Source organism: Oncorhynchus masou, unplaced genomic scaffold (genome assembly GCF_036934945.1).
Source record: "Oncorhynchus masou masou isolate Uvic2021 unplaced genomic scaffold, UVic_Omas_1.1 unplaced_scaffold_1904, whole genome shotgun sequence".
NCBI classification, from domain to species: domain Eukaryota; kingdom Metazoa; phylum Chordata; class Actinopteri; order Salmoniformes; family Salmonidae; genus Oncorhynchus; species Oncorhynchus masou.
Window position 1 is genome coordinate 22,061 of NW_027008402.1, and position 12,220 is coordinate 34,280.

The window sequence follows — 12,220 nt, forward strand, 5'->3', positions numbered from 1 at the left end:
AGGTTCAGCCCCTGTTATCTCCACTCCAGAGAGAGATGTCCAGGTTCAGCCCCAGTTATCTCCACTCCAGGCAGAGAGAGTTTGACTGTTTCTTTCTGAACCAAACCGTTTACTGTATCAGTGAGTGATGAAGATCTGGTCCATGTCTCCACCCTCATGAAAGGTAAGTGTTGTAATGATCAGATTTAGACAGTGTTATCACTTATCTAGATAGATATTTTACTAGACTTTATTCAACCCATTGGAGCAAAGGACAACAGAATGATGATTGTCATCTTCGTATATATCTGTCACTGTCATTCATTGTTTGTCTAATAAATGCAGTCAAGCCACTGTGCCTATTGTGACGTTTAGAGAGCAAGCAGGATTTTCTTCCAGCCCTATTTTAAACATATAATTCACCCAAATTACAAAATATAAAATGTCTGTGTCTTTGCGTTGAAAGCAGTCTATGGACAAGCAGACCGCAATCTATGATTTGGTTACCCACTGCCATCAACCATTAATATGACAACTTCCTGTGCAGCCTTGGTGTCCCCGGCACTTGTCCCATACAACTTCCTGTGCAGTCTTGGTGTTCCCGGCACTTGTCCCATACAACTTCCTGTGCAGCCTTGGTGTCCCCGGCACTTGTCCCATACAACTTCCTGTGCAGCCTTGGTGTCCCCGGCACTTGTCCCATTCAACTTCCTGTGCAGCCTTGGTGTTCCCGGCACTTGTCCCATACAACTTCCTGTGCAGCCTTGGTGTTCCCGGCACTTGTCCCATACAACTTCCTGTGCAGCCTTGGTGTCCCCGGCACTTGTCCCATACAACTTCCTGTGCAGCCTTGGTGTCCCCGGCACTTGTCCCATTCAACTTCCTGTGCAGCCTTGGTGTCCCCGGCACTTGTCCCATACAACTTCCTGTGCAGCCTTGGTGTCCCCGGCACTTGTCCCATACAACTTCCTGTGCAGCCTTGGTGTCCCCGGCACTTGTCCCATACAACTTCCTGTGCAGCCTTGGTGTCCCCGGCACTTGTCCCATACAACTTCCTGTGCAGCCTTGGTGTCCCCGGCACTTGTCCCATACAACTTCCTGTGCAGCCTTGGTGTCCCCGGAACTTGTCCCATACAACTTCCTGTGCAGTCTTGGTGTCCCCGGCACTTGTCCCATACAACTTCCTGTGCATCCTTGGTGTCCCCGGCACTTGTCCCATACAACTTCCTGTGCAGCCTTGGTGTCCCCGGAACTTGTCCCATACAACTTCCTGTGCAGCCTTGGTGTCCCCGGCACTTGTCCCATACAACTTCCTGTGCAGCCTTGGTGTCCCCGGCACTTGTCCCATACAACTTCCTGTGCAGCCTTGGTGTCCCCGGCACTTGTCCCATACAACTTCCTGTGCAGCCTTGGTGTCCCGGCACTTGTCCCATACAACTTCCTGTGCAGCCTTGGTGTCCCCGGCACTTGTCCCATACAACTTCCTGTGCAGCCTTGGTGTCCCCGGCACTTGTCCCATACAACTTCCTGTGCAGCCTTGGTGTCCCCCGGAACTTGTCCCATACAACTTCCTGTGCAGCCTTGGTGTCCCCGGCACTTGTCCCATACAACTTCCTGTGCAGCCTTGGTGTCCCCGGCACTTGTCCCATACAACTTCCTGTGCATCCTTGGTGTCCCCGGCACTTGTCCCATACAACTTCCTGTGCAGCCTTGGTGTCCCCGGAACTTGTCCCATACAACTTCCTGTGCAGCCTTGGTGTCCCCGGCACTTGTCCCATACAACTTCCTGTGCAGCCTTGGTGTCCCCGGCACTTGTCCCATACAACTTCCTGTGCAGCCTTGGTGTCCCCGGCACTTGTCCCATACAACTTCCTGTGCAGCCTTGGTGTCCCCGTCACTTGTCCCATACAACTTCCTGTGCAGCCTTGGTGTCCCCCGGCACTTGTCCCATACAACTTCCTGTGCAGCCTTGGTGTCCCCTGCACTTGTCCCATACAACTTCCTGTGCAGCCTTGGTGTCCCCGGAACTTGTCCCATACAACTTCCTGTGCAGCCTTGGTGTCCCCGGCACTTGTCCCATACAACTTCCTGTGCAGCCTTGGTGTCCCTCTTGATGCTATGGGGGCGTGAAACTGGGTGGAGAAAACACTGTTTGATTTCACCTCATTGTTTCATTCTGTCATGAAGATGAACATGTTCAACTTAATAAGCATGTTTTCCCATCTCAAGAGGTTAAATAAATAATAAAAAATCCATAGTGCCTATTATGTGCCATAAATCTCGTCGGGCACAGTGGACGCGTCATAATAAATAAAGTAACAGGTTTGACCGTAACAGGGCTGACGAAGTCATGTCATAAATCCATCCGGCACAGTGGACGCGTCATAATAAATAAAGTAACAGGTTTGACCGTAACAGGGCTGACGAAGTCATGTCATAAATCCATCCGGCACAGTGGACGCATCATAATAAATAAAGTAACAGGTTTGACCGTAACAGGGCTGACGAAGTCATGTCATAAATCCATCCGGCACAGCGGACGCGTCATAATAAATAAAGTAACAGGTTTGACCGTAACAGGGCTGACGAAGTCATGTCATAAATCCATCCGGCACAGTGGACGCGTCATAATAAATAAAGTAACAGGTTTGACCGTAACAGGGCTGACGAAGTCATGTCATAAATCCATCCGGCACAGTGAACGCGTCATAATAAATAAAGTAACACGTCATAATACCCCTAAAAATGGTTCCAATGGTTTTTACGCCATTCATTTTTCACATTGGGAATTTTACAAAAATGTTTTATTAATTGTGTTTTGGTGTAGGCTTACTTATGCGTGATGTTTTGATAGCCGTGTAATTCTCTCTGGATAAGGTGAGTTTTAGCAATATATTCAACTCAATTTCCTCTAATAAATTCGTTATGATAATTAGTGTTAAAAGTGACCTTGTCGGAGAGAGATTTGTGCGGTTCTCAAAACATCACACCAGGGTAAGTCTACACGAAGCACGGACCTCACAAATAGTTCTGAAATCCCAGATGGACAAATGAATGGTGAAAAAACGATTGGAATCTCATCCGGGTATAATGATTCATACTGCGGTACTCAATGGAAGCTTTTTATGAGTAACAAGGTGGGCCAATTAAATGCAAAAATCTGTCTATGGGTAACAGGGTTGACGTGTTATGTTCGACCCACTCAGTTTTCCACCACAAAACACCAGAACATGTCCAGAAAGAGTAGAACCAGATCACCTGCTTTTACACTATGATTTGAATAATTATAATTATAATTATTGAATAAAAATAATTATCACCACATATTAAAACTAGAGTTCAGGTCACGCAACGGAGTTTACCTTAAAATGAGGGACAGATTGTTGTTTTTTTTACATTAAAATGAATCACAAATCACATGAAATAAATAATCATCTTCGGCAATAATTTTGTTAAAGCAACACAATAAACAAAGGCTTTACAATCATGGTGAAAACTTGGAGAAATGTTGGGGTTGGGTGGGTGGTTAACATCTTCCTGAGTAAACAGAGGACATTTTGTCACTTTAGCATGTCTTTATTCATATCCCACATCAGATCTATAGAATGTTCCGCGTGGTCTGTATTAAAGGGCACTTCCTTTAATATAACAAGCTTTTAAAATGAAATATTGGTGTACATTTTCTACAAAAAATACCAATGGGAAGTTGCCTCTCATAAGCAACCCGTTCTTACCAGACTATTAAAAAACAGGACACATTAATTTACTTGATACAAAGTGCTTTTCGTAGCAGGTTAGTTTGAGCATTTCTGCTAAACCTAACCATTTTCATAGACGTAACCTCAAGTTCTCCTAACCTGCTCCGAAAAAGTGAAAATACTGTTTCCCATTATACAACAGTAGGCTAAATTATATTATCCTAAAATCCTTTCACTCATTCTATTGGGTCTCTTTGTTCAAAAGACAGGGCAGGGAAGTGAACCCAGGTCCCTGGTGAGAAAGGCAAACACCCTATAGGGTTATAGGGTTAACCCACTTGGTGGACATTTTGGCAAGGATTGCTACAATGGCCCCTCTGAACGGAAAGGCATGTCTCCATGGTTCGACTAGTCAGTCCTTCACACGTACAATCTGATGGCCTCACACTTCTGACACCAATGTAGTGAACGGCAGGAAGCGAAGCAGGGTCGCTGGTTTGAAAAGCAAACTCCCCTACGCAGCAGGCCAATAGGGTAATTCTTGACTAAGCAAATACAACTCTGCCTCTTCCAGATAGGATAACTGTCATACTTCTGTCAGAAAGTGGTGACAGGTACAATCTTAGAGATGGAAACACTATTTCAAAAATGATCTTTAAAATATATATATATATATATATATATATATATATATATATATATATATATATGTTCTGATCAATCTGCTATGCAATGATTGCAATACGCCAGCAGGCGGCAGCAACCCAAATCCACGGTGTAGTTTCTCGTCGAGATTATTTCTGTCACTTCCGTGTCCGGTGAACCATCTTCACATTTGGAACAACTTGTCCACTGTACGGTATGATCTATATTCAAATGGCATCTAAACGTCGATATTTTAATGTTTGCAACGTATATTCTATTGAGACAGATGATAAAGTTTGATATTTAAAAAATACTCGAACTCTGTTTGGTGGACGATTGGTTGATATCCACCGCAGCTGGGCTCTGACCTTGCAGTGTTGGCTAGGCAACTAACTAGCTAACTGCTAGACCTTCAGCGGACTCTTGCTCTTTGAACGTAAAATATGAATTTGTATGTCTAAAATATAACTATATGATGATGATATGGCTAAGTATACAATATCCACTTAGCTACATTGTTGGATTGTAGTAGCTAGGCAAAGCTAACGACTATTTGTTAGTTAGCTTAGTTTAGTAGCTTGAGAGCTAATTTAGCTAAAACGTTAACCAGCTTGCCATCTGTCAGCAAACATGAGTTTGGCGCTGTCAGAACTTCTGTTGGCTTTTTTTGTGTTGGTTAGGACTCAGATCAGTTAGCCAGATCAGTTAGATAATAGCTCAATCTCTAACAGTAGCCACTACATGACCGCGTTGTTGAGGAGTCCGGGGAGCTAGTTTCTAATCTCAGTGCACTTCAAATTGTCACCTGTGTGTGACCGCAACCTGCCTGATCAGTGTGGTCATGACATGGCGTGCAGTAGGACATGCATGTACAATCCATCCCCTCGTGTCTAACGGTTTTCTTCTTTCATGTTATGATCTGTATCTCTTGTGGGTTTTAGCAGCTCTATTGAATGACTTTTATTGACCCCTTTTCCAATCTTTGACAGACACAGACAGAAAGATGGCTGGGAAACGTGCAGCATTGAAAGCCATTGACTGGTTGGCCTTTGCTGAGAGGGTTCCCCCCAACCAGAGGGCCATGTTCAACAACCTCAAGACGCGCTCAGACGCCATCGGCGCCAAGTACGTAGCCTACCCAGAGTTAACATTTAGGCCTAGTTCATGACTAGCACTTCAGAGCCAGGCAATAGAGGTAAAACTTTCTCTTGCATTGATGTCAATGGGAAAATGAGTAAAACATTTTTGGGATTCTTCCATCTAGCTTTTTATATACCTATGTGAAGGGCGTGTAGTTGGAATTGAATTACAAAGTATTGTCAACCAAGACACGCAGGTCGCTGCAAAGTGAGTGTCTCGTACATGCATGCTACTGTCAATGGAAATCTCCACAATCTCTTTCCCACAATGATTGTTTTATAAGTGACATCAATGAGCTGTTGTTGATGGCTCTGTCTACAGGCTGTCCTCTCTGCCAGAGAAGCCTGTTACCATCGACTGGAGCTTCTATAAGACCAACGTGGCCAGAGCCGGCATGGTAGCTGAGTTTGAATCCAAGGTGAGATCCTAAGGCCTGTGAGTTTCATATGAGCTCTACCCGGGGAAAAAAAAAGTTAAACACTTAACTACACTGAACAAAAATCTAAACATTCCATGCAAAATGTTAATGCATTTACTGAGTTACAGTTCATATAAGGAAGTCAGTCAATTAAAATGTATTAATTAGCCCCTAATCTATGGATTTCACATGACTGGCCAGGGGCGCAGCCATGGGTGGGCATGAGGGCATAGGCCCACCCACTGGGGGGCAAGACCCAGCCAATCAGAATGAGTTTTTCCTTTAGCTTTATTATAGACAGATGCTGCTTGGTTTCATCAGCTGTCTGGTTGGCAGGTCTCAGACAATCCCGCAGGGGAAGAAGCCTGATGTGGACGTCCTGGGCTGCCGTGGTTACACATGGTCTGTGTTTGTGAGGCCGGTTGGATGTACTGCCCCCCCCCAAAAATGCTGTAGGCTCAATGGTATAGAAATGACAATTTAATCATCTGGCAACAATGGTGGACATTCCTGCAGCCAGCATGTCAATTGCACGCTCCCTCAAATCTTGAGACATCTGTGGCATCGTGTGACAACTGCACATTTTAGAGTGGCCTTTTATTGTCCCCAGTACAAGGTGCACCTGTGAAATCATCATGCTGTTCAATCAGCTTTTTGATATGCCACACCTGTCAGGTGGATTAAATATCTTGGCAAAGAAGAATTGATCAGTAACAGGAATGCAGAAAACATTTTGCGTATAGAAGATGTTAGGTAATCTTTTATTTCAGCTCATGAAACATATGACCAGCACTTTACATGTTGTGATTATATTTTTGTTCGGCATATTAGTCTGGTATTTAGTATCCTGTCCACTGTGGTACTGTAGCACTGGTTCAGTCATCTGGTATGTAGTATCCTGTCCACTGTGTGGTACTGGTTCAGTCATCTGGTATGTAGTATCCTGTCCACTGTGTGGTACTGTAACACTGGTTCAGTCATCTGGTATGTAGTATCCTGTCCACTGTGTGGTACTGGTTCAGTCATCTGGTATGTAGTATCCTGTCCACTGTGTGGTACTGTAACACTGGTTCAGTCATCTGGTATGTAGTATCCTGTCCACTGTGTGGTACTGTAACACTGGTTCAGTCATCTGGTATGTAGTATCCTGTCCACTGTGTGGTACTGGTTCAGTCATCTGGTCTGTAGTATCCTGTCCACTGTGTGGTACTGTAACAACACTATTAGTCTGGTATGTAGTATCCTGTCCACTGTGTGGTACTGTAACAACACTATTAGTCTGGTATGTAGTATCCTGTCCACTGTGTGGTACTGTAACAACACTATTAGTCTGGTATGTAGTGGCATGATGGAAAGCGTTCTCAGTTTACTAAGCTGTTTCAGAGTAGAACATCCCTATCAGACATCGGTGTGACTGTTATGATGGAAAGCGTTCTCAGTTTACTAAGCTGTTTCAGAGTAGAACATCCCTATCAGACATCGGTGTGACTGTTATGATGGAAAGCGTTCTCAGTTTACTAAGCTGTTTCAGAGTAGAACATCCCTATCAGACATCGGTGTGGTTGTTATGATGGAAAGCGTTCTCAGTTTACTAAGCTGTTTCAGAGTAGAACATCCCTGTCAGACATCGGTGTGACTGTTATGATGGAAAGCGTTCTCAGTTTACTAAGCTGTTTCAGAGTAGAACATCCCTATCACACATCGGTGTGACTGTTATGATGGAAAGCGTTCTCAGTTTACTAAGCTGTTTCAGAGTAGAACATCCCTGTCAGACATCGGTGTGGTTGTTATGATGGAAAGCGTTCTCAGTTTACTAAGCTGTTTCAGAGTAGAACATCCCTGTCAGACATCGGTGTGACTGTTATGATGGAAAGCGTTCTCAGTTTACTAAGCTGTTTCAGAGTAGAACATCCCTGTCAGACATCGGTGTGACTGTTATGATGGAAAGCGTTCTCAGTTTACTAAGCTGTTTCAGAGTAGAACATCCCTGTCAGACATCGGTGTGACTGTTATGATGGAAAGCGTTCTCAGTTTACTAAGCTGTTTCAGAGTAGAACATCCCTGTCAGACATCGGTGTGACTGTTATGATGGAAAGCCTTCTCAGTTTACTAAGCTGTTTCAGAGTAGAACATCCCTGTCAGACATCGGTGTGACTGTTATGATGGAAAGCCTTCTCAGTTTACTAAGCTGTTTCAGAGTAGAACATCCCTGTCACACATCGGTGTCAGCCGGAGATGGGTACTGGAACTTCATGCTTCAGTCAAATGTATTTATATTAGTGTTGTCAAGATACCGCTGTCTCAGTACTAGGAAGTGAAGAAGCCGAGGAAACCACACGAAGCAGACGTTTCTTGAGGAAAACAGCCCTAATGTTGCCTCATGTTGTCGGCCAGACGTTTCTTGAGGAAAACAGTCCTAATGTTGCCTCATGTTGTCGGCCAGACGTTTCTTGAGGACAACAGTCCTAATGTTGCCTCATGTTGTCGGCCAGACGTTTCTGAGGAAAACAGTCCTAATGTTGCCTCATGTTGTCGGCCAGACGTTTCTGAGGAAAACAGTCCTAATGTTGCCTCATGTTGTCGGCCAGACGTTTCTGAGGACAACAGTCCTAATGTTGCCTCATGTTGTCGGCCAGACGTTTCTGAGGACAACAGTCCTAATGTTGCCTCCTGTTGTCGGCCAGACGTTTCTGAGGAAAACAGTCCTAATGTTGCCTCATGTTGTCGGCCAGACGTTTCTGAGGACAACAGTCCTAATGTTGCCTCATGTTGTCGGCCAGACGTTTCTTGAGGACAACAGTCCTAATGTTGCCTCATGTTGTCGGCCAGACGTTTCTGAGGACAACAGTCCTAATTTTGCCTCATGTTGTCGGCCAGACGTTTCTTGAGGAAAACAGTCCTAATGTTGCCTCATGTTGTCGGCCAGACGTTTCTTGAGGACAACAGTCCTAATGTTGCCTCATGTTGTCGGCCAGAGTCACATTTGTTTATTATTCAAGCTTTAACACACAATAATTATTTAGAATCTGTAGGTTTTAAAGGACCATAGAGTTCAGTCTGCTTCGTTTTGTCTTTTTTTGCCAAGGAACATCTGAGATGGTGGTATTGTGACGCTGGTATTGTGACGCTGGTATTGTGACGCTGGTATTGTGATTGTAAAGCCCTTTTTACAACAACATTTGCCCCAAAGTGCTTAACAGTTAATATTGGTCTGTTCTATTTCTTGTCCTCATCCCACCCCTGTCCTCATCTCACCCCTGTCCTCATCTCACCCCTGTCCTCATCTCACCCCTGTCCTCATCTCACCCCTGTCCTCATCTCACCCCTGTCCTCATCTCACCCCTGTCCTCATCTCACCCCTGTCCTCATCTCACCCCTGTCCTCATCCCACCCCTGTCTCTCTCATCTCACCCCTGTCTCCATCCCCTGTCCCCCTCATCTCACCCATCTCCTATCCTCCTCAGTTCTCAGCCCTGACCATCCCTGAGCCCAAGGACACAGCCACAGCCGCCATCAACACACAGGAGGCCGAGGCGGTGAGTAGTAGCTCTGGGTTAAAAGTTATTGTGCAGAATGACTCTTCACTGCTCTGCTGTAGTGATTCAGAATGACCCTTCACTGCTCTGCTATAGTGATTCAGAATGACTCTTCACTGCTCTGCTGTAGTGATTCAGAATGACTCTTCACTGCTCTGCTGTAGTGATTCAGAATGACCCTTCACTGCTCTGCTATAGTGATTCAGAATGACTCTTCACTGCTCTGCTGTAGTGATTCAGAATGACTCTTCACTGCTCTGCTGTAGTGATTCAGAATGACTCTTCACTGCTCTGCTGTAGTGATTCACAATGACTCTTCACTGCTCTGCTGTAGTGATTCACAATGACTCTTCACTGCTCTGCTATAGTGATTCAGAATGACTCTTCACTGCTCTGCTGTAGTGATTCACAATGACTCTTCACTGCTCTGCTGTAGTGATTCACAATGACTCTTCACTGCTCTGCTGTAGTGATTCACAATGACTCTTCACTGCTCTGCTGTAGTGATTCACAATGACTCTTCACTGCTCTGCTGTAGTGATTCACAATGACTCTTCACTGCTCTGCTGTAGTGATTCACAATGACTCTTCACTGCTCTGCTGTAGTGATTCACAATGACTCTTCACTGCTCTGCTGTAGTGATTCACAATGACTCTTCACTGCTCTGCTGTAGTGATTCACAATGACTCTTCACTGCTGTAGTGATTCAGAATGACTCTTCACTGCTCTGCTGTAGTGGTTCAGAATGACTCTTCACTGCTCTGCTGTAGTGATTCAGAATGACTCTTCACTGCTCTGCTGTAGTGATTCACAATGACTCTTCACTGCTCTGCTGTAGTGATTCAGAATGACCCTTCACTGCTCTGCTGTAGTGATTCACAATGGCTCTTCACTGCTCTGCTGTAGTGATTCAGAATGACCCTTCACTGCTCTGCTGTAGTGATTCAGAATGACTCTTAGCACTGCTCTGCTGTAGTGATTCAGAATGACTCTAAACTGCTCTGCTGTAGTGATTCAGAATGACTCTAAACTGCTCTGCTGTAGTGATTCAGAATGACTCTAAACTGCTCTGCTGTAGTGATTCAGAATGACTCTAAACTGCTCTGCTGTAGTGATTCAGAATGACTCTTCACTGCTCTGCTGTAGTAATTCAGAATGACTCTTCACTGTGCTCCACCTCATTCCTGTATTAATATTACAGTAGCTAGCTAATTGTTGTATTGTTCTCTGTCCTTGAGGAAGAGGTGATGAATGAGCTCAGTTCCATTTCAAGAGGCAACGCCTCATTATGCAAAGCACTCACTGCTCTTGATGCCTCCTCCATTATTATTGGTTATATTTCTTCTTTGTTTCAGAACAAAGCTGCTGTTGCCTACGTGGAGGCTTCCAAAGCTCGTATTGGCCAGTATGAGAAGGAGGTGGGTTACACACATGCCACTCCAAACCACACACACACTCCCCTACACCCGGAATTCCCTAGAATGTCTCTTTATATTTTAGGATTTTAGTACACGGTCAGCAGTACACCCCCTGAGAGACTCCACTGTTTAGAGACATGTACATTACCAGTCAAAAGTCTGGACATACCTACTGATTCAAGGGTTTTTCTTTATTTTTACTATTTTCTACATTGTAAAAATACATTTTCCTTTAACACTATTTTGGTTACTTCATGGTTCCATATGTGTTATTTCATAGTTTTAATGTCTTCACTATTATTCTACAATGTGGAATATAGTAAAAAATAAAGAAAAACCCTGTAAGGAGTAGGTGTCCAAACTGTTGACTGGTATTGTAGTTCTCTCTGATCCACCTTCCTCTCTTCCACTATTTAGAGACATGTAGTTCTCTCTGATCCACCTTCCTCTCTTCCACTATTTAGAGACATGTAGTTCTCTCTGATCCACCTTCCTCTCTTCCACTATTTAGAGACATGTAGTTCTCTCTGTTGATCCACCTTCCTCTCTTCCACTATTTAGAGACATGTAGTTCTCTCTGTTGATCCACCTTCCTCTCTTCCAGCTGGAGAAGTTCCAGAACATGATTCCCTTCGACCAGATGACCATCGATGATCTGAACGACACGTTCCCTGAGACCAAGCTGGACAAGGAGAAACACCCGTACTGGCCTCACAAGCCCATCGCTGAGCTGTAAACTGGCCCCTTCCTAGATAATATCATACTTTCCTCTGATGAAAGGTTGTATAGTGTCCTCTGTATAAAGTCAAGTCCTGTTTCATCGACAGACAGTTTGTGAAATAACTGCTTATTGTTATTGAGCGACTGAGAAAGGTCATCTGATCCTTTGAATGGAAATAAACATTTATGGAAATTGAATATGATTTGTGTCATTATTTTGTGCAACGTTTATTTAACATAAGACTCTTAAGCGGATTTATAGTAGTTAAACCTATTTTGCGAGAGCACATTTTTACGTTCGTTCATCAATTCGTGTGAAAGGATTTTCCATAATCACTTAGAGTAAGGGAATATCCTGGTGTTCTGTGTTGATTCAGTATTATAGGACTGTTGTATTAGGCTACGGTAGACGTGCTGCTCGTTTCTCTTGGACAACCCTCTCCGCTATTCATCTGTCCACGTCAGTTCCCTCCAGAGAAGATCCCACCATCTCCTGGGAAGGAGTAAGGGAATCTACTGGTGCTTTCTGTTGGACAATCCTCTCCCCTCTCCATCTGTCCAAGTCGGTTCCCTCCAGAGAAGATCCCACCATCTCCTGGGAAGGAGTAAGGGAATCTACTGGTGCTTTCTGTTGATTCAGTAACATACAGTATAACTGTTGGACA

At 44.4% G+C, this 12,220-nt stretch overlaps 1 protein-coding gene across 2 annotated transcripts; it reads left to right on the forward strand.

The window, feature by feature from the left end:
* Positions 1-4,460: 4,460 nt before the first annotated feature.
* On the forward strand, positions 4,461-11,753 carry LOC135532547 (ATP synthase subunit d, mitochondrial-like). 2 transcript variants are annotated; one of them, XM_064960031.1, is made up of 6 exons: positions 4,461-4,531; positions 5,312-5,447; positions 5,784-5,880; positions 9,345-9,416; positions 10,773-10,835; positions 11,440-11,753. In XM_064960031.1, the coding sequence occupies exons 2-6, from the start codon at positions 5,326-5,328 to the stop codon at positions 11,569-11,571; spliced, it is 486 nt and encodes a 161-aa protein (XP_064816103.1). In that variant the 5' UTR covers positions 4,461-4,531; positions 5,312-5,325; the 3' UTR covers positions 11,572-11,753. The 2 variants fall into 2 exon arrangements, with proteins under 2 accessions (XP_064816103.1, XP_064816102.1); XM_064960030.1 differs by having other exon boundaries at positions 4,462-4,536.
* Positions 11,754-12,220: the final 467 nt, after the last annotated feature.